The sequence below is a fragment of the Meleagris gallopavo genome, chromosome 6 (assembly GCF_905368555.1).
Source record: "Meleagris gallopavo chromosome 6, MGAL_WU_HG_1.1, whole genome shotgun sequence".
Lineage (NCBI taxonomy): Eukaryota > Metazoa > Chordata > Aves > Galliformes > Phasianidae > Meleagris > Meleagris gallopavo.
In genome coordinates this window covers 19,430,716-19,453,018 of record NC_139409.1, presented here as the reverse complement: position 1 = coordinate 19,453,018, position 22,303 = coordinate 19,430,716, and the positions used below count along the sequence as shown (strand labels likewise).

At 35.5% G+C, this 22,303-nt stretch overlaps 1 protein-coding gene across 2 annotated transcripts in view; it reads left to right on the top strand.

The window, feature by feature from the left end:
- Nucleotides 1-22,303, top strand: part of LOC100545427 (macrophage mannose receptor 1-like) — a 51,276-nt gene that overhangs the window by 3,009 nt on the left and 25,964 nt on the right. Inside the window, exons 1-8 of one of the 2 annotated variants that reach the window (XM_019616411.2) lie at nt 1,859-1,935; nt 2,039-2,222; nt 3,366-3,539; nt 7,746-7,910; nt 9,940-10,053; nt 12,013-12,159; nt 16,490-16,672; nt 20,481-20,638. In XM_019616411.2, coding sequence (XP_019471956.1) covers nt 2,141-2,222; nt 3,366-3,539; nt 7,746-7,910; nt 9,940-10,053; nt 12,013-12,159; nt 16,490-16,672; nt 20,481-20,638 — 1,023 coding nt within the window. In that variant the 5' untranslated portion in view covers nt 1,859-1,935; nt 2,039-2,140. Of the gene's footprint in view, nt 1-1,820; nt 2,223-3,365; nt 3,540-7,745; nt 7,911-9,939; nt 10,054-12,012; nt 12,160-16,489; nt 16,673-20,480; nt 20,639-22,303 lie in introns of those variants that run through there. The other variant, XM_010712623.4, reaches the window with a different exon arrangement.

Here is a 22,303-nt window from a genome sequence, read left to right as displayed (position 1 = left end):
GTCAAAATGTAGAGGACCGAAGATTTACTTTTCTTCCCCTAGCCACACCTCTTTATTCAAGTTTCTGGCATTGTCTCTGCAAACAAAACCTCCACACTGCTTTTGGCTTGGCTACAGCAGTCCAGACTTTTGACTTGGGACTGTTTTTCTTGTGTCTAGCACCCTCTCTTTAAGACCATAAGTTGCATAAAATATGTAATGTTGCGTTAGGCCAGAAGTACAATTTTAGCAGTTTAGAAGATCAAGGGATGTTTTTCACACTTGTGAAAATGTCTGACGTTTTCTTTTAACCGGAAACTTTAAGTAAGATTTCAGGAAAAGGAGAGTTGCAAGCATTGCATGTATCGTTGTGCTAAATGCTGGTAGAAGAGCAGAATAAAAAGTTATCAGCAGCAGCGACAATTATATATTTCCTTGTATTGTCTATAAGTAAAACTGATTGGCAAAAGGGAACAATTTGTGCCTCCAGTGCTCATCAGTTTTGTACTGCTTCCCTGTGAGCTGGAAGCCAGAGGACAGGAGAAGGAAACTGACCCGTGGGTGAGATAAGTTTAGGTCAGCTCTTTCTCTGAGATAGAGGCTGTTTGTTCCCAGCTTCTTCTGTAGTAATTTATGACCATTTCCACATCAGCAGAAAAAGGAAAATGTTCTGTGGTTAATCTGTTTTACCCTTACGTATTTTTGCATTATATAGCTTGCTTACTTTGGTAATCTAACGCTAAAATAAATAATATTTTAATAAGCTTTAATCCCAGAGTAACATAAATAAGTATTTATCTTCCCTTGCTTGTAACTCAGTTAAAATACATTTTTAAGGCCTTGATCAATCTGTTAAATTATGAGATGCAACGTTAGAGAACTATTTATTTATCATCCTAAGATGTATCTCAAGAGGACCAAAGGAGAAGGAAAAATTCTCAGACTCTTGATGAGACCAGCTTACAAATATTTACCATGCAGTAGATCCAGGTCATATAAGAAATGCTAGGAACTTCTTTAGTGATTGCAAGTTTGAAACAAAATGGATAAATGTATGTTGTTAAGTGCATTGTACTAAGAAGGAGATATAACTTCGGGAGCTATAAACAGTCCCATAAATTTTCATTGGTCACTAAGAGGCACTAAGAGTTGATGGCAAATTCCACTGTTGTTAGTATTTCATTCTTAGTGGAAAAACGTAAGGAGGAAATCACCAATGAATGCAGCTGAGAGAAAAATGATGATGCTATTGTAACCCTGCAAGTAGCTTGTGTGTAAAGGTAAATTAGGGGAAGAAAAAAAAAAAATTCCCCTTCAGTAAGACTTCAGGGATTTCAGCAGAACTTAGGAAAGCAGATCTGTCCACTATGGAGAAACAGAGCCTGAGGGACTTACTCTGTAGTCCTCACAACTGTAGTCAGGATCAAGGAAGCAGAGCTGCCAGAGCGCTCAGCCTCCGGCTCTGCAGCACATGGTGTGCATGCTCCCTGTTCTCACTAATTCCCATGGGTGCAGTTTGGAACAGAAATATGATTGGGCCTTTTTTCCTCAGTTTATCCCATGCTTTAAAGCTGCATGAGGCACTAGATGTGTCTCTACTGCCTTGCTGTTGTTAGTATAGATTCTTTCTTTGATGCAAAGTAGTTTAAATGCCCTGAAATCTGAACTAGTTGTATTCTACAGTCACTTTAACAGCTGTAGGCCATGGGAGGATCCCGTCCTCTTTTACTGAATAGCTGATGAGATTTTAACCCCAAGAGTAGCATCTAGTCTTGTATTTCATTTAGATAGTGGGTAAGATTGTTTCAAGCCAAGTGATTCCATTGTTTTTTGTCTTACAGATACCAGCACCTTTTTAATATATAATGAAGATCACAAGCGCTGTGTATTGGCTCAGAGTTCTAATTCAGTGACTACTGCTCCTTGTGTTCAAGAAAATGAGTCTCAAAAATTCAGGTGGGTCTCAGATCACCAGCTTATGAGCATAGCATTCAAATTGTGCTTGGGAGTACCTTCGAAGAAAGACTGGGTTCCGATCACTCTGTATCCTTGTGACAAGGCTAGCGAACTTCAGCGATGGGAATGCAGAAATGAGACTCTCTTTGCAATCCAAGGGGAAGATTTGTTTTTCAACTATGGAAACAGACAGGAAAGGAATATTATGCTTTACAAGGGATCTGGTTTATGGAGTAGGTGGAAAGTCTACGGAACTACAGACGATCTGTGTTCTCGAGGCTATGAAGGTAAAGTTCTATGAATTAATTTCTGTATTTTGAACTGGCTGCTATGTGTATCTAATTGCAATACAGGAGATGTGTAGGAGAATTACCTTAGTCTTCTTGGTGATCAGTGAGAATGGGCTTTGGTAAAACCTATACTTGAGTGTGTTTTATGTTTTCTGTGGGGTTCATTTTGCTTTTTTGTCAAAGGTATGATCATTAAAAATTAGATAATTAACCATGCAAAGCAGAGGACAGTGATTCATTTGGAAGGAGAAGAAAGTGTTTGGTTGTTCAGAACATGCATATAACTATTATACAACGGTTAATGATATTTTGACTTTTTACATATATGCAGAAAGACAAAGAGTGAATGTCTGTTCTGTTGATTATGTTCACCTCTTCTCTGCCACTCCACCCCTAGGGAGAAAATATGATTTTTTTTTCATTAAGTTAACTCTTGATATCTTCAGCTGCAGTATATTGATGCTGCATTTCTAGATGTTTGACATTCCTCTGAGAGCTGGTGCTGAAGTGTTAAATAAGTAAATTAGATATTTTAAATAGTTAAATTTGAAAATGCACGTATATACATGTAGACATATATATTAATGATGGCATTTTGGCAGAGAAAGGGAATGATCAATTTTCTAGGGTTTATACAAAGAATAACTACAGTATTATGGCTCTGGGTCAAAGGCTTTTATTTGAGTAGAGCATAAAGAAGATACTCTCTGGTCTAGCTTTCAGGTTTACACCTACGTGACATAGTATTTAAAATGATCAGCAATTGAGTTATCAACAGAAGAATCAGTGATTTGTGTGGGCCTTTGATTTGATTTGATTTTATGGATTTTATACTTTTGATTGTTATGCATCTAAAATTTAGCGTGGGAATACATTTGCCTTGGCTCAGTCAGTTCTGGTTAGTAGTCTCCTTTTCTGGACAGTGGTCTGCTTTAAGTGATGAAAATTGGTCTAGTTGTGGCAATGGTTAACAGATGATACCTACAGATTAGAAATTATCAGCATTCTATTTATAATGCATATTGTATACTAAGCTAGCAAACTGTCCTTACTCTAATACGAACATAAAGCTGGATTGATATATATCTTATGCAAATTACCACTTACATATTTTTTTTTTAAACTATCGTATCTCCTTAGATACCTACACAGTGAGAGGAAATGCTGAGGGAGCACCTTGTGTATTCCCTTTTAAATTTGGTAATAAGTGGTATGCTGACTGCACAGATGCTGGCAGAGCAGATGGCTGGTTCTGGTGTGGAACCACTGCAGATTATGATGTTGACAAGAGATATGGATTTTGCCCGCTGAAAAGTAAGTTTCGTGCATTGAAGATTCTACTTTGCTCTTTTATTCAGCTGCCTGGGAATACTGCTGTCCTTTTGTCCTTTTGCTCTACAAAATGTAATTCAGAACTGTATTTTTCTGTCTCTAGACAGCTAGCTATCCTTTTTAGGAACTATTTACATATGGGAAAATAGGGCTCAGCATAAAAAAAACAAAAAACAAAAAACAAAAACAAACAAACAAAAAAAAACTTGACTAAATCCAGGTGAAAGCGTGTGAATTGTACACTGGAATGTGTAATTACACCATTTACTCAAACAGAAAGTTAATTTGATGTAAAGATGTTACATTAGTATATCCTATAGGCTGCATAGAAATTTGTGCTGCAAAATTGGGAACTAGAATATAACTTAAATAAAAATTAAGACTACTTCAGAAATGAATTGCATTTGAATATAAAAGAGCTTATGTGGTATTTCCTTACTGTATATACTACATTGCTTACTGTTCTGCAGTAGAATAATTAAAAACAATGAGAAGCATTTGTATTATTAATTCCCTAGTTAAAGTGCAACTACAGTTTGAGCTGTAGTATTATGTAATACAGAACTTCATGTAGAAATGTTGATATTCCTTTAAGTAAATTTGAATACACATTGGAATTATGTTTAATTTGAATAATTTTCTCTGGACTTCAGTAAAATATGTACTAAGCACTTTGTCTGCAAACTGCTGCTTTTTCTGTCATGATGGGAGAGGTGGCATTTTTCCTTCTCTTCTTTATTATTGTGTTTAGTTGTAAAGCTCCAACTGACTTCAGTTAAGAACAAAAGAAAAAAAATGTCTTTCCTCTTTCCTTTGATGTGAAGAAAACAGAGTCCATTGATCTTAACTGATTTGATGATGAAGTTTTATTGTATGAAGTACGATTTCCATTTGTTATTTCAGAGAAATAAAAATTGCAAATATTTTCCTCTGCCAGTGTTACTTTCAAGATATTAAAAACATATTGGCAGTATTAATTCCATGAATACAGCACATGCAAGTCCAGAGTAAGTTTGTTACCTGTCTAGCATTCTTTGAGGAAAGCAAATAGGAGGTGTCATTAAAAAATTGTTTAGTTCTTTGACATAATTCAAGGAAATCCATTCAGATTGTTTTTGGAAAAAGCTGCTTTATGCTGATTGCCTCCATGCTTCCTTCCTGATTCTTCAGTACTGGCTATAAAATATTCACATTTAGGTCATATGCTTTAATGAGGGACAGGCAGAAGTAGGAAAGTTTTAGCCCTACAATAGAGAACTGTGCTGTACTACAGAATGATAAGTAATTCAACTACAAGAGCACTTTTTAAACATATAACAATGAAGTTTTTGTATGTTAAAGATTATTAAACAGGATGTCAGAAGTGTGCTTTTTTTTTTTTTTTTTTTTTTTTTAAAACTATCTGGGGGGTCAGAGGTGCTGATATCAAGTAGGCGATGCAGACTATTATAGCTCTTTCTTCTAGAGCTCAGACAAACACTAAAATTCAGATTGAATCCATCACTTTTCTACCATAAACAAAACCAACTCTGGTGTCCAGAATGAGGAGGTCTAAGATTGTGCTAAAAGCAATTGTGAGTTTGAGCCTTTTAGTTGGTGCTTCACAAAAGATGCTGATACAGTGACAATGAAAATTAAATCTCAACAGAAGAAACAGAATTGTTGCTGCTACTTCAGACAATTTTTAATATCCTAGGAAATACTGATTCTTTACAGGGTACGCTACGTCTTTTTGAGCTACGTGTTCCATTGCCGTGTGAAAGTGTGTGTTGAGGAAGGTTGCACAAGGTAATATCACCAGGAACACAAGTCATGAGATGCACATGCAGCTGTATTCAGGAGGCAAAAGTCCACTGAGGCTCCTTTCTTGACAGTTGAAAACGATAGAATTTTTCTGAAAAATTTTGAAAGGCTTGTAAGTAGTGCAAAAAACTTGCAGCTGACTAGGAAAGAAATAAATAAAGAGTGCAGGGAATAAGGAAGTATTTAAACAATTTTAACCTTGAATATTAATCTCACTGGGCAAATCTGCATTTGTGCATCCATTCAAAAATATTGGCTTTATTTTATGACAGGCCTTTTCCTCAAGCTGGTGTTTTGAGATGTTTTGAAGGATTTTCCATTGTGGTTTTATGTCTAGTTCAGAATGCTTTGTGAATTGGTCAGCTAAGTTACAAAGAGTCATTTGTCTTATTTTTTTCTGATTTACCTGGAACTCATAACTTGATTTCAGGCCTCACAAATTCATTTAGGAAAAAGAAAGAGAGAAGCACTGAAGAAAAATACACCTATATGTGAAGATGAGCATGTGAAAGAAATGCAGTATTTTTTAGATTTACTTTTTTTACTGTTGATAACACCCAGTTTTATACCTTTGTATACGATACTGTAAAATAATATAAATTATAAAGTATATTCCTTCCTGACTGTATGGGCAGGGAGGAAGAGATTGCAGTTGTATTATAGGGTATCTAACAAGAATTACATTCAGTTCTCATTTACTATGACTCTATTTTAGTTTTGAAGAATATTGGACTGAGATTCCGACTTGTTCTGGATGGATAATGAAGCAAATAAGAACACTTCTATGGTTACTGCTACTCAAGGCCAAATTTCAGCTTGCAGTTTTGAAATTAAAATTTCTGAAGTTCATTACCAGTCTTTTCAGATTTAGTAGAAGTATTACATATGATAGTCCTGTTAACACTTCTTAAAATTGCAATTGTAATTGGTATTTCCACTGGTAGGACACTTTCTTGATAATAATTCTTAATAACAATAATTCTCACTAATTTCAGTGTGTACAAAAATATGTACTGAATTAGTCTGTGTAAAGTTGAGTTTTTTCCAGTTGTGCACTCAGGACAGGTTTTGTTTCACATGAATTAAGTTTAGATGCTAAAATATATCATTCCAGAAAAGTGAATCCTCTTTTGGTTTCCCTGGGGATATTAAGATTTAAACAATACCATATAGATTTTCCCAAATCCTGCTATCTTAAGGTGTTTAATTGTCTGGAACTCAAATATTTGAAAAACTAAACAGTCAAAGATTAAGAGATGAACTTATTTTTATGAAAGACCAAAGTTCTACAGAACAGCTTCATATGCAACTGTAGATTAGAGACAGGAAGAAGAAGGTTGAATACTTTTTCTCTTCCTTTTTATTGATTGCACAATATCTGTAAAATCTTTTCTACAAGGCCAGAGACAATCTTCTTTACTGAATTATAGATTTTAATATTTCAGTCTCTCTTTTATCCCAGACATGTGCTTGTGCATGTGGTTTTGTAGAACATAGCATAGTGAAGAAATTTTGTCTTCTGATATTCATAAAATGCTTTGGATAGAAGTTACTTTCTGAATAATGATAATGGAATGAAAGTTTCCATATTTATTCAAAGGTCCATATTAGAGTATACTATGAATTTATTTTGTTGTCTAAGGCTAATTAGAAAAGAAACACTTCATATTGTCTATAAACTATCAGATTTAATACAGGAAAAAGTGGAACTGGTTACTGACCTGCTGACATCTAATATGTACCACCCTTTGTCTCAAGTTTTGTTTATTGTACTGCTTTCCTCTTATTTACACGCACAGATTTTCTGAGCTCTCTGAATTCAGAAAATACCTCTTTCTTTCAAATTTTTCGCAGCTTGCAACTTAAAGAGCTGACACAGACTGGCTTCAGGAATTTCAGGACTTTTCCCATTGCCGGCTGACATATAGTGACCTCTTCTTTATTTTGCTTTTGTCATGCAACTTTATTTTCTCTATGGAGTGATATTTGGCTCACTGTTGGGGGGGGTCCCTGTAGCTTCCATTTTTCAATCCAATGCTTGGGTCCGATTACCTTCATTTTAGGAAGACAATCTAAAGCCACTTTACATAGTACCCAAAATTGTAAAATAAATGAGGATTTCTTAGCTCAGAAAAACCATCTGTTTTATGGACTAAAGTTAGCGTTAGACTGTAAGACCTTAGTGGTCTTATATTGTTTTGTGATGTGTGTGTTGTCCAACATGGCTGTCATGGATTGGCCTAGGCCTGGATTTACTAACGCGTTAAAGGACTCCTTTTATACCTGTTCTTTTTTGCTTTGTGTATTTTTGTTCAGTGATTTATTCTATATTGTATCTGTCTCAGTCTTTGTCATCAGTCACAGTATTTCTTTTTCTCTTGGCAGTTAATAGCATTGATTCGTTGTGGAATACTGATCCTCTAACAAATGTCCAATATCAGATAAACTCTGAGTCAGCGCTAACGTGGCATCAGGCAAGAAAAAGCTGTCAACAACAGAAGGCTGAGTTATTAAGTATCACAGAGTTGCATGAACAAACATACCTAGCAGGTAGAGTAATATCATCCATCAGGGTGTTGTTTTTTTTTAAAGTGAATTGTTTTAACTGTGACACTTATATAGCATGCTCCATCTTGAAAGCTGGTATCTTCTTCAGTTCTGTTAATTCTGGATTTAGATTGTTATCTTGAATAATTCAGCTGGAAACTTGAAAATATAATGATGATTTTTCTCATGAATTAATATTGCTGGAAAACAATAGTGACTAAAAACCACAGCAATTAAGTAATTCAAGCAATAAGGAAATAATTTTGGAATGTATGCGAATCCAAAGTAGTGTTCAAAGAAAAAAATGCAAATGCAAAGATTGCATTCTTTTTATGCTGTATTTGGTGTGTGTACCAATCAGCATTTTTGCCAAATATTATTAAAGCTGCAATATCATCTTTATATGCTAAAATCTGATAAGAAAAAGGAACTAATAAACAAGAAAACTTACAAGTAGCTTAAATTCAGACTCCTTTTTTTCCCCCAAATTCATTTCTGTGAAAATTCAATCTTGAATTCATGCTTGAAGACGTTCCTGTTCTACATAGGCAGTCTTGTTTTCACTGTCTTCTGAGCCTGTGTACACGTGTGAGGTAGTTCAATATTACAGCTACTAGATAGATTAGAAAACATTTTGATATTTTTTTTCTACGCTGTAAGCTGAATTTTTGTACTTTGTAAATTCAGAGGATGATTGATTATTCAATAAATCTATGTTTAATATTGTATGTAATCTGTCCTATGAAAACATTTGTTTCCAGTTAAAGGATATGGCCAAAACACAAGTCGTCTTTACTGAGTGTGATTAAGTTAATGTTCAAATTAATGCTCAAGAGAGCATTGACACTTAGGAGTGACTTGTTAGTAGACATGTTTTAATTGCCAACTATAATATATTGTTGCCAAAGTCAGTTTTTCATTCTACAGCTATTCTTGCAGAATTAGGTTTTCCTGTCATGCTCAGATCTTGATTTTTCATAAACCATCACTTGTTTGTGAAGAAGTAATACTGGAACACATTAACCTGTTGATGCCAGATCAGACTCTGGCATTACATCCCAATCCTTTTCAGTACGTAAGAACCCCTGCCTTTAACTTGGCTGTGCTTTAAGTGTTACCCGTAACCATAGTGTCAAAAACAACTAAATACATAGAGTAAATTTGAATACTGGTATGATGCTATCAGTCAAGGCAGAAATGCTTAATGTAAGTTGTGCAATGATTTCCTGTAAGCTATGCAGAAATACATCAATTCAAAAGCAATCAGAGCTCATCCAGCTAAGCTTACAATTTTTTCTTAGACATAAAGCAGAGAGAATCAATTGAGTCATAATTACTATGGAAAAAAAAAAACACACAGGATTCAATAGGACCATGCATGGGCATGATATTATTTCTAAGTGCTTTTCAGACCTGGAACAGTAAGTTGGAACCTGTTTTGGAATCCTGACTGACTTTGGCTAAAGAAGTGAATTCAGATGAGTTTCAAAATGTACCAGATGTGCGTTAAAAAGATAACTTTTGGAATGATCATATTTAAATGTGGCATGATAAAATATAAACAGCTTATAGTACTAGTTTAAAATATTTAGTGAATTTGAAGCTCACATTTGTTGATTTTATTGGAAAAGAAAATATTTACATGACAGGAAAGGATTCATAGTTGGTTTTAGAAAACTGGTTATTTATTTACTTCCCTTCTGTCAGCTATCAGTTCTGTATTTTGTAATTCTGGGGAAAAAAATGATTTGCTTCGTATTTATGATAATCTACTTGCAAAGAATGTATACGTATTATTGTTTCTCCATTCTAACACAATTCCTCACACCTAAAATTGTGAAAACTCTGACAGTAAAAGTAACGTGAGCAATGTGAAACCATATTTGCAGTTTAGTGTAGTCACCTGAGGTTAAAATTTTTAAATCTTGTACTGGGAAAAAGGAGAACCAAAGGAAATTAAGCTTTCAAGTTTCAAGAGAATGTTTGCTCTTGCTGTGCACTGCCAGTATCTTTCTTTGTCTCTGTTACCTAGGTTTGACTGGCAAGCTGAGTTCTGCTCTCTGGTTTGGCCTTAACAGCCTGAATTTTGACAGTGGATGGCAATGGGTTGGTGGTGCTCCATTCAGATACTTAAATTGGGTTCCAGGTAAGATTATGTTTTTTCTAAGAGGTTAAATTTCTTTCTTTTCCAGTTTGTTTTGGTTATTTGTTTAGTGATTGGATTTTTATTTTCATTTTGGATTAACCAACCTTGGTGGTAATACATACAGAACTAAATATGTTAGACTAGTCTATCCTGAAGCAAAACCAGCTGCTTCACACCTGTGGCTGCAATGCTGAACTCCAGTGCCAGTATTAAAAACAATTTCTTCATGACATCTGTAGGCAGCAGCGAAAAGGTGCTTTTCTGGTTTATTATTCAGTGTCTGTGTTAAGGTGACTGTTATCAGGACCCTTGTTTCCTTGCACTAACTATTCAGGAAGACTTTGGAGACTGATTTAAGTGGATGTCTGAAGTTATAGTTTGAATACTCTTCATTTTCACTGAGCATGTCCCATGTATTTAATTTGCAGTAACTCTGTAAGTTACTCCATCATATCACTCAGTAGTTCCATTTTGGAGGTAAGTCCCAAACCAAATTTTAGGTGGACAAAACTTCTTTGTAATCTTTGAAGAGTGACTTGAACCACTATCTAAACAGCTCTCCAATGGCGAGAGCACACAAGGCAAGCAGATGGGCTGAAATACAAGTTCCTGAGAGGATGTTTACAGGTCTGTCTGCCAAAAGCACAGGTGAGGAGCTGCATGTAGTGAAGGATGAAGAAAGCCTGATCTGAGTTAGAGCCAAAGCAGCAAGGGAAACTGTTCATGACTGTTGAAACTGCAGGCAGCTCTCACTTATCCTGTAAAGAATTATCTGAGTTTTGGAGTAATTAAGATGGACTCCATTTGTTTTTCAGTCCGCTGGTATCTATATAACCAATTTTACATTTGTGCTTTCTACTTCACAGTTACACTTTTGTCAGCATATCTCTATCTCATCCCCATTTCCGTGGGTGTTGAAGACCTAACTGTTCTTTCCACCAGTAAATTTTAAAAGAATTTGTGGAAGCTTTACATACTTCCATCTCACTAGTTCTAAACAAATAACAGGAACATTTTATGTTTATAACAGGAATGTTTTATGTTCCATAAAGGAGCTAAGTTATCCATAGCTAAAAGATGGGGGTTGGGCATTTGAGTGAGCTAGCTTCCTATGCTGGAACTTTTTTTGTCCATTAAAATCATTTTAATTTTTGTTCTTGAAATAGGACCATTTTTTTCCCATGGGAAGAACTGTAATCTAAGGAAATAGGGAGTTAATTTTTCAATGAACAATCTTGCTCTCTCCAAATTGTTGTTTTGCCATATTGTTTTGCATTTCTGACACTTGTTATGTAGTAAAGTGATGTGTTCAGATGTGGAAAAAAAAAAAAAAAAAAAAAATTGTTAGATTTAATCATATTAGACCAGATCTTGAAAAGTTCATGCAGTTTACTGCAGAATTTTTGTGTTCTAGTAGTTCTACTTTCCTTTTAATGCTTTTGTTAGTGTTATTGCTAATCTTCCAGAGAGCCAAATATTTTGTCCACTTATCTAAATAATACAAGAACAACAAACTCATATTAGCAAAATAATTGCTTACTATTTACTTAAATCATTTAAATGCAGATTTTGACTAGCTTACTGAACAGATTAAAAAAAATGCACTCTAGAATTGAGAAAGGGGGGAAAAAAACAAATGAAATATTTGCACTGTAATACACCACATCAAGTCTTTGAACCTGTGAAAAGAGTGTTAACAATTGTGAACTGGATAAATATCTCAACGTGTGGTTTCTGAGCAGAATGTCTGCTAAGGGAACGAGCTGCACCATTCAGGTTAAAGTCCTGCTGGGAATGACAGCTGCCTATATATGAATGTGTCTTATAATTAAAGCATGGAGCAAACTCAAATCTGAAAGTAATTGGAAGTGTAATCATGAGGTGTTTATTCTTAGTTATTGTTGTTGAGTGGTTTGTCATTTTTAAAAAATGTCTGTTTATTTATTTATTTATTTAAAGGGCATCCTTCTCCAGAACCTGGAAAAATCTGTGCAGCATTAAATCCTGGCAAAGTTGCCAAGTGGGAGAACTGGGAATGTAACCAGAAGCTTGGCTATATTTGTAAACGAGGAAATGCTACTTTAGCATCTTTCATTGTTCCTACAGGTAGGCTTGGTAATAATCCCCTAACAAAAATTATTAATGGCATAAAATTGAGAAAAGATAATATCTGTGCAAAATGTGACTTGACCAAGATTCCCTGTGAAATTGAGCATTGTGTACTTCCTCTTTATTCTGTTCTCCTTACTTCCTGTGTAGTATAGCTGAGTTCTCTTTCCAAAAGCAAACAAAACTTTCACATTTTGTATGTAGAACAAAAAGGTAAATAATTTAATGCTTAAAAAAATGTGTAATTATCTAAAAGCTCATGTTCTCATTGAAAATAATCTATCTCTCTTGCTGTCATTTTTTGCTGCTTATGAAATGGAGTAAGTTTAACAGTGCAAGTTAATAGTAAACTTAAAGAATTTTTAAAATTATTTTAGATTTAAAGATTTGTTTAAAAACTATGTATGTATGTAATTATGTATGAATTTATATTTTCTATATACCTAAACTAGCTTAATTACAAAATACTTTAGATTAAATACATGCAGACACTGTTTTAGAAGAAATATAATTTGGGCACTTACGGTACACTGGAAAGACATCAGGGATAAGTTTTCATAGCTTTATTTAGACTTATTTGTGCTATAATTTACACTGTGACTTTTTTCCTTTGTTTCAACACTCTTTCCTTCTGTTATCCCTTATTTCCAAGTTTATTCCTCTTTCTAGCTTGTACAGGTATCTTCCAAATTCTCTGACATTATTTTGCAAAGGGTTTAGAAGCAGAAATCCAAACCACGACCCTATTTCCAGTCCATTTTTTAATATACGTTATTGGAAGATCAGATGTCAAATGTGAAGTTTCCAAAAAGTTTGACTTGAAAAATGTGTTTTTTAATGTTGTTTCTGCTGTTGCCAACATATGGCCAGCTCAGTGATACCAAAAATCTTGAAACAGTATCTTCTGCCTAACTTTTTTCTCTTTAAGAAAAACAAGGGAGCTAGTGTATTGTTAATCAAATATTGAAATCAATGTTAATTAAATATGCTTCAGTTTTGAAATAAACTGTATTTATTGTCCGAGTTGGAAATGACACTAATACTTATTATAACACTTTTCTGAATTAAAATGCAAATAACTGTTAGTATTTTTTATATTTCTGACAGCCAAAATCTTTATTTATTTAGGTTGAAGTAGATTGTTCCGTGGGCTGTTACTCAGCTTTTTATAAACATATCTTTAAACACTGATGCTTGTAAATGAACCACTGATTTAGTGCTACCTATTATCTTATTTAGTTTTAGATTCAACCTCACTTCGGAGCTAATAGCTATTTCTTTTTTATACATCAGTGTTTTGATTTCCTGCCTCACCTCTCCCATACTGAAGTGAATCAGTAATTTGCAAGAAGAACAGAAATGAGACACAAGTTTTCAATTGTACAGAAATTGCTGAGTAAACGTGATGACAGATTAAACAGAAATTGGCAGTGGTTCACATCATGAAATATTTTCCAAAGTGTCCTAAGGGAGGAAGTCATAAAAGGAATAAGCATGCAGTCGTGCAAGGTGTTAAGTGCCCTCAATTTCTAATGATGTAAAGGAAAACTCATGGCAGATGATGTTTTCCTGACCAGGGCTCCAGTGTCAAAATATAAATTAATTGCAAATTAATGCATGCAATTAGTAGCGAGTGCACAACTTAACTGCAGAGGCAATATTTTAACTCTAGAAGTTACATTTAAGTTCAAAAGAGCACCATGTAAGGATTGTGAGAGAGAACACTTTATAACAGAATGAATCATGTACCTATAACAAAGTAGAGAGAAATCTTTACAGATTCTTTATTTTTGTAGCATTTGAAGATTTTCAGGAACTCAGCAGCTGTGTGGACTTCCTTCACGAGATTTTTTTTTTTTTTCTTTTCCAGCAGGGGGCCACATTATTATATATCTTTAAGTTGTTTAGATTTTAGGGCTTCAAAGCAGTTGGTCTGCAATACAGCAAAATGAATCAGTAAGAATCCATTAATTTCACTAGCAAAATATGCTTAGTTTTAAACTTCATTTTCTAAGGAAAAGCTGGCTGGCTGCTTACCTCCACCAAGTAACTGCCAAAATAGTTTTCATCCCAATTTGAAAACATAAAGTATTGAGTTTCTGAATATTTCATAAGCCCCCATATCTGATTGGAGAATTAAATACACTTAATTTAACTGTTACGAAGGCTGTGTAAGCTCTCTCTTATCAACAATGAAGAATGAATGTGTGAGAGAGAAATATTAATTCCCTAATCATGAGAATTGTTCAGCTAGTATTTTTACCTTTGTAGACACCCAAGTCGATAACTGGGAGACATTCAGACTTCAGGAAGCCAAGCTTATAGTTTGCAGAACTATTTGGTCTTTTTAAGTCTATGCTTTTTTTTTTTTTTTATGTTGAACTATTCCACAGTATTCATCAACTTGACATTTGAGATAATGTTTTTTATACGTTAATGTGATTCTCACTGTTAGATATTACTTGCTTTAACATGTCCTGCTTATTTTATTTAAGTTAGATGAAGCTCAGGATTTAGTACTTGTTTTCTTTAGGATGAAAAGTAGATCACAGGGCATTGTATTGTGTGTTTTCTTTAGAAGAAGAGGGAAGCACAGAGTTAACTTTTGCTGACAGCTGGAAATGAACAACTTGAGGCTTTGTCCTACTGAGAAATCCCCAGCTATGTCAATAAAATTTGCTCCGAAGAAATTAGACTGTCAACTACTTCTCCAGTTTTTCTGCCTTCAACCAATTCCCTAACGTTACTGAATTTACAACTGAAAGAGTCTCCCTGCCTGCCGTAGCTGATTTAGTGTTGAGAGTAATGTTCGTACAGTCTCCTTCAGTCTGAGAGATTCTTACAAAGCCACAGGGGAATAAAGACCTGTGTGATTGTCTTTGTAGTGAAGTCTGAACTGATAGTGTCTGTTCTATTCTGTTTACTGTTTGCAAAAGGGTGCATTGTGTGACTTTGTTAAAGATGCATGTAAGTCTAGATTTTTTTTCTCAGAGCTGCTCTCTGACTGCTTGCTGTACCAAAGCACTGTAAGATACACATGCTCAGAGCTATCCCCAGGCACAGTAGGAATCAGGTAGCTGCCTAAAGCATGATACTTCTACAACAGCATTTGTCATCTCTGTTTCATTTCTCTGAACAACCCCACATACCATCAGTTTGTCTTTCCAATATCTCTGTCTATCCCTATTCTTTCCTTCTGTGGCAGGATTGACAGGACTTTGACCATACACAGGGCTCCTCATCCCTGAGATGGCAGAGTTCTGTTTTACTTTCTGATAACATCCTGGCACTTTTTTGAGGTGGGTTTGCAGACAAAAAAAAGTATGTTTATAGCTGTGGTCTGACACTAAATAACTATTAATTGTCAGCATCTTTTAGCTGAAACAGGATGTGTATTTGCAAACTTGCCCTGACTAATCATGGCTTTGGATGCCTAGTTAAATGTTTTCATGAAATATACACCACTGTCATACAGAAACAAATTGCTTCTTGTTCTCTGACATACGTAAGTTTATTTTCCCAACAGAATTACTGCAAGCTTGCTGTCCCTGTTCCGCTCTATATTGGTGTTTGCTAAACTGTCTAATGATTATAAATTCTGTTTATTATGCAATTGGATGGCACTTCTTCCAAGGCTGAATTGTTTGCTGAACAGCAATGTGATTGTTGGCAGTACTCTGTTACTGTTCTGATGAATTCCTAAAAGCAATCTTTAAGCGCAATAATTTACTTTGACAGAAAAATTTTCTCAACTGTGCTTTTAAAAAGCATTCCTAAAAGCAGTATTTGCATTTTGGGTTCTTGCATGATCCTGTAGAATCACTTTATTTATTTATTTATTTATTTATTTATTTATTTATTTATCTAGAAAATGCAGCTAGTCCATAAAGTGCTTAAAGTCTAGTGGAAAAAAATTACCTTCATATATAAGTTCTGTAAGCCCAGTTTCTTATCCTGTTTCTGAACATCACTGAGAATGAAAAGGAATGCTGGCATGAAATGCAGAAAAATGCCAGAGCACAATTTTTTAGATTTCACAATTTAATATGCGTGTGTGTGTGTAAGGGTCAAAAGTGTGTTTTTGCAGTTAAATTCTTTCCATCTTTTCACAAGTTGAAAGCACTTGTTTGCAACTGTATTGCTCTTAAAAATATCTGGGGATTTTAACTTTTAATCATAATTGCCCATGATGATATTTTTAGATATTTTTCAACCCTGCTATTCTCGAGGATGAGAATAAACAATTAATTTGTTTAAATCTTTGCTTATGTAATTTCAAATCTTTTGTTAAGAGTAGAATTCTGAAGTTCTTTGTTTTTCTTTTCAGAGACTGATGTGCCTATTAGGTGTCCTGACCAATGGATATCATATGCTGGTCACTGCTACATAATTCACAGGGACCCCAAAATATGGAAAGATGCCTTAACATCTTGCAGAAAGGAGGATGGGGATCTGGCTAGCATCCATAATGTTGAAGAGTATAGCTTTGTTATTTCTCAGCTTGGGTACCGTGAGTATTTAATTTTTATTTATTTATTTATTTATTTATTTATTTTATTTATTGCAGTAATATATCATTTATATTAAGAAAATAAGAAGCTTAAGAGAAAAGAAGGAGGCTGTTTAAAAAATACAAATAAAAAAATTAACAATATCCTCATCACAAGATGCAAAGGAGTTAAATTCTAAACTTCAAAAGTTGGAAAAAAAATAGGAGATTTAAAACTACAGAGACTATGCTGTGATCAGTGTTGTGAATTGCATCAAACAAACTCCTTTCTCAGGGTCTGATTTTACCTTTTCTTATACAGGTTAAGGCCATTTGTAATGTTTTCAGAAGCTGGAAGATTTTTTACTTTCACTCTGCAAAGATAGCTGAGAGGAAACAATGTTTGTTGGTCAGAAAACTTGGGGAAATTATGGATCCTATTACTGTCCATGTTTTTCAAGTCATGAAATAAGAAGCTGTCTGTCCCAGTACATGTATTCAGAGGCACCTCATCTGAAATGGGGTATTTCAGTGTTCACATACTCAAGTTCTTGCAAGTCAAGAAAGGCTACAGATAACCTAAGTGAGATGCTCTTTTTGTGAGATACAACCATGCTTATGCTGAGGCCATTTTGTAGTTGCTGTTGCTTTCCATGTAAATTATTTTACATTTAGTGTCAGATACTACTATTCTATGGGTGAGACGTGTTTACACCTATGTTTTCTTCATTGCAGTAACTAATCCTCTATGTGCTTTTAGTGCCCTGTCAGGTAGCTTATTCTCACTGAAAGGGCAGCAAGCCCTCTTGAGCTGCTGCGTAACAGCAGGAATAGCAATCTCAGAATAGCTGATCTGCTTTAGTTTTGTATCCTGTCCAACTCCATTGCAACTTGTGCTTGTTCTTACGATCATAAAATCATAGGATATCCCAAGTTGGAAGGAACCCACAAGTGTTATCGAGTTTCAACGCCACATAGAAATACCTAAAAATTAAGAAACATATCTGAGAGCATTGTCCAAATTGTTCTTGAACTCTGGATCCTGTTTCAGGGCCTGTGCAACCTCTGGTGGAAAACCTTTTCCTCATTTCCATCTTGATCGTCCCCTGAAGCAGCTCTATGCCACAGTTCTGGAGCTTCTACCAGGGAGCAGAGCTCAGCGCTGCCCCTCTGCTCCCCTGCGAGGAGCTGCAGCTGCCGTGGGGCCTTCCTTGAGCCTCCTCTGCTCTGGGCTGACCAAACCCAGGGACCTCAGCTGCTCCTTATATGCCTTATCTCGTAGACCATTCTCTGTCTTCCCAATCCTTTGGGTGGTCTCCAATAGTTTTATGACCTTCTTATATTATCTGCACAAAGCCCTCAAGGTGAGGCAGCATGACCCAGAGTTAGAGCATGGCATAGGGCATAGTAAGAGTGATATGTTGTTTTGTGAACTATGCAAAACTTTTTTTCTTTGAAAAGGGATGATTAGGAAAAGTGAGACCTCTTGATGAGGCATTAGGACATTTGAAGGAATTTGAAGGAGATTAGATGCATTTTCAACTTGTTATTTGGAACAAGTTTCAGAGGTTAATATCTTTTCCAAAGGCCTTTTCTGGACTAATTGCATTGCACTGGTTTTTTTGAAGTGAATATTTCTGAAAGGCATATAGTTCTGAAGGAAACCAGACTTTCACAGATGGCACAAATACTGCAACAGACTATTTAGAAAGTAATCTTTTCAGAGGAGGAAATTTGAAACTGCTGAAGATGCCTTTTAAGGCATTTGTCTCTCAGTATCAGATTGTCATTTCTCACCTCTGTGATGAGAGCACTGTGTACTGCGGGGGTGCCTCAATAATCTTGCCTGGATCAGAACTCTGTTGCAATAAGTGCTGTGCAAACAGAGTAAAAGCCCATCTTTGCACCAGACAATTCACAGTCTAGTGATAAAACTGAGCAATAAGGGGTAAGTATGAGATAAGTATGGTCACAGTAGCAAAACTTCTTCAGTTTTGGCATAATTGACAAAGGAGAACTTGAAGAATAAAAAAGGAATGTATTGTGCATATTTACATGGAAATGCAGAATCTGATGTTGTACAAACATGGCTTAGAGCATGTCTGAGAGAGGGGGAAATAGCTAGTTGATAAAGTGGTTGTAGAAAAACTTGGTGTTTAGTCTCACAGATTTCGAGGTGACCAAATTCTATGCCAGCATTTCTTCTACAGAGAGGAGAAAATGTTAACTAGGAAGGGGATCCACTAATTCTTGTCCTTTTCTGATTTGCACAGTGTATTTTATGACTTAAACATAATCTTTGTGTTATGGAATGCTATTTATTGTGATACTGTATTACTACATTATGAGCCCACCACACTAGAATCTCTTGCCATGGAGGAGGCTTCTGTTGTGTTGGTTGCTAAATGGAATCTGGTGTCCTCTGAGTTTGAGTACTAGGGAAGGGTTGGTAAGGACAGTATGGATGAGCTATAAGGGCTGATTATACTCAGATGCAATAAAGATGGCAAAGGAAATGGAGGGAAAAAGGAAGGATAGAGCGATGACTATTCAAGTGGCAAGCTGGAAGGTGATTTTTCTAGGAGCTTGATTTGTCAGAATGGGATGCCTCCATCTTCCTGTAGCTAGCAAATGGCAGAAATGTCACAAGAGAGTTTTAAGCTGCTGAGATGTCTATTAAAATCTGAAATGTGTTAATCAAAAAGGATTGCCTTAGGGGAGATGACTTTTAACAGGGGAGCAACAGAAGAGAAGCAGTTCCAGTTTCCATTTGAAGAACTCTTGAGCAGTTGATGTCTTTTTGGGTGGACACAAGGTCCCATTTTTACATTCCATGAGCAATTCTGTTGTCAAGTTGATCATGATCAGTAGGGATAGAGAATGTTAAGAGGAAAATTGATCAAGAAGGGAAAACTGTGAGAACAAACTGTGAGCATGAAAGATGACTGAATATTGTTAATTCAAAATACAGTTCTATCATGCCACCATTAATGATGGAATTAAATACATTTTATGACTCTCATAATAAATTCCAATTGCAGTTAACAAAGTTACAAAACCAGTACTATAAAGGAATGCCCTTTGATGATGATTAAATTCAATCATTATCAATGCCCAATTTTTAATCTTCAATAGGATTTTATTCAGAAGTTTTTTTTTTTTTTTTTTGCAGAAGAAAACTGAATAATGAATGTTATAGTAGCAATATGGTGGAGACTTTTAAGCACAGGTGAATGGACCTCTAAGAACAGCAGCTGTGAAGTCAGATTCTTGATTAATCCTACACTTTCCTTCCAAATGAAAATTTACTCCGCAGTGGACTGACAAAAGTGAAACAGCAACAGGAATTGCATATTGGTGTAAAATGAAACAAAGTATAGGAACAGATGATGGGACAACTTGCAAGTATGCTTGCTGATTGTCAGCTCTAAGACACGCTGGGTGTCTGAGCATTAGAAGAGGTGGTACTTCTACTTTCTTTCCTGTGCTAGAGGTGAAAGAGGAGTTAGGATTTGATTTAGGTGGTCAGTTGTATCTTGTTACTTATTTTATCCAAATGATTTAAGTTGGAAAAGGAGAACAAGCCAGACTATGCTACAACATAATTCAATATAGAGAGCAAGTTTGTGCTTTTGTATGAAGCTAAACACTGGTATTGTACTGCCACTAGAGTGAGTGGCTTTTCCTGAAGACTGGAGTGAATATATAAAGAATGCTGTGCCCTCTATATGAAACAGCCTTAATTTTCTGTGACTTCCTTTTAGCCTTCCTGAGAGTAAGATCCTATAAATAACATCACATATAAGGACTGTTATCAATCATGTTTTAGAGCCAGATGATGAACTTTGGATTGGGTTGAATGACCTCAAGATTCAGATGTATTTTGAATGGAGTGATGGGACACCTGTCACGTACGCCAAGTGGCTTCGTGGAGAACCCACTCATGCAAACAATAGGCAGGAGGACTGCGTTGTTATGAAGGGAAAGGTAAAGTCATGTTTAACTATTGACTTAATTATATTTTATTTAATTAATTAATTTATTTTGCTGCTTCCTTGAGAAAGAAGCAAGTGGTGGCTTTCCTTTAAGGTAAATCCCCCCCCACAAGGTCCAGAGATTTCCATATGCACATGTGGACTTTGGAAGAAACTTTTAATTACACTAGAAAGCACATGAACATCTAAATGCTTTTCTTTGGGAATCTACATTTTGATTTAGATATGCTTGAATTTTTTTTTCTGCTTTGAATCTTTATGACATATACAGCTATCTTAAGAAATTGTACTAGCAATTTTTATTGATGATAGAAAGAAGAAGAGAAAAAACCCTGTTTTCTTATTCTAGACAAAGTTATAAAATTTGGGTCTTGGGTCTAGGTCTGTTACACGTCATGTTTGTGTCTGCTCTGCACATGAAAAGCAGCAAGGAAAGTGTTTAGCAGTGGCATTAGTGTAAGCCTTTACTCGCTGATCCTACTCACCGATACCTACAATTGCAAGGCTGTTTTGAAAAGTCTTCCTTTTGGATTATAACAGTTGTTTATAATCTCGGTATACTATCAAGACTGAGATAATCTGAATCATAGGGTCAGTAAGGTTGGAACAGACCTCTAATATCATCAGGTTCAACCATCAAACCATCTCCACCATGCTCACTAACCCATGTCCCTCAGTGCCACATCTCTATGGTTCATCTGGTATAAAAGCCAGTCAGTGTGTAATGTTGCAGAATAATATTTTTCCTCTTTGTGATAATTAAAAATACAGGATTTACATGATTTACCTATTTTATCAGGAAGGAAAAGAACATTTACCCCTTTCTGCTGCATTAAGAATTTAGCAGGCTATAGAAACTTCACATGCAGTGAGATGTGTCTGGAATGTTAGGATTTGCTATGTATTTTAGTGGAAAAAAAAAAATTGCAGCAATTAGAAGCATGGATGAGATTGTAATCTTTTTTGAAGTTTTTCTCCATTGCAGGAGTGGTCAAGTTCTGGTGAGAAGTGTGTAAATACGTATTTTTTCCATGGCAACCAGGCCATAGTGCACATAATCATTAAGCAAGCAGATTTTTAAAGGCAAAAAGCTTTTGTGTTTTAATGTCCTTCTTGGGGCAGCCCCTATGACAGCAAGTTAGATGAGGATGTAGTAGATGCTTTGTCTGTATTACGGACTTAGAAGGTCAGGCATGGGAAGGTAGCTGGATGCTTAAACATCAGGGTGCCAGAGTGCAGCACTGGAACCTGCAAAGAGTTCAACTGTGAGGTGGCGAGAATAGTTACATATATAGTTACAGATAAGTATTATGGCATGTGATTTTTTCTTCTTCTTTTATTTTTATATGCAGAGATGTTGGTAGAAGATGAGTAAGCTTACAAATGGGATTGAACATCTGGTTGGGTATTAAAATAAAATTCAATGGCCAGGATCACAAAGCATTAATGTTTGACTTCGCTGGTTATGATGACGATGTATGCTAAAATGATGATGTGCTAAAAGTGGTAACAGTCAGTGCAGCCAGAGAACCCTTGATCACTGCTCAGAAGTTTCTTATGGAAAGCTGGCATGCTTAATACTATAAGTAAGAAACACAAATACCAGTTCAAGGCTGCAGAAGCTTGGCATTGTAGTGACAGGACAAAGTATAATGGT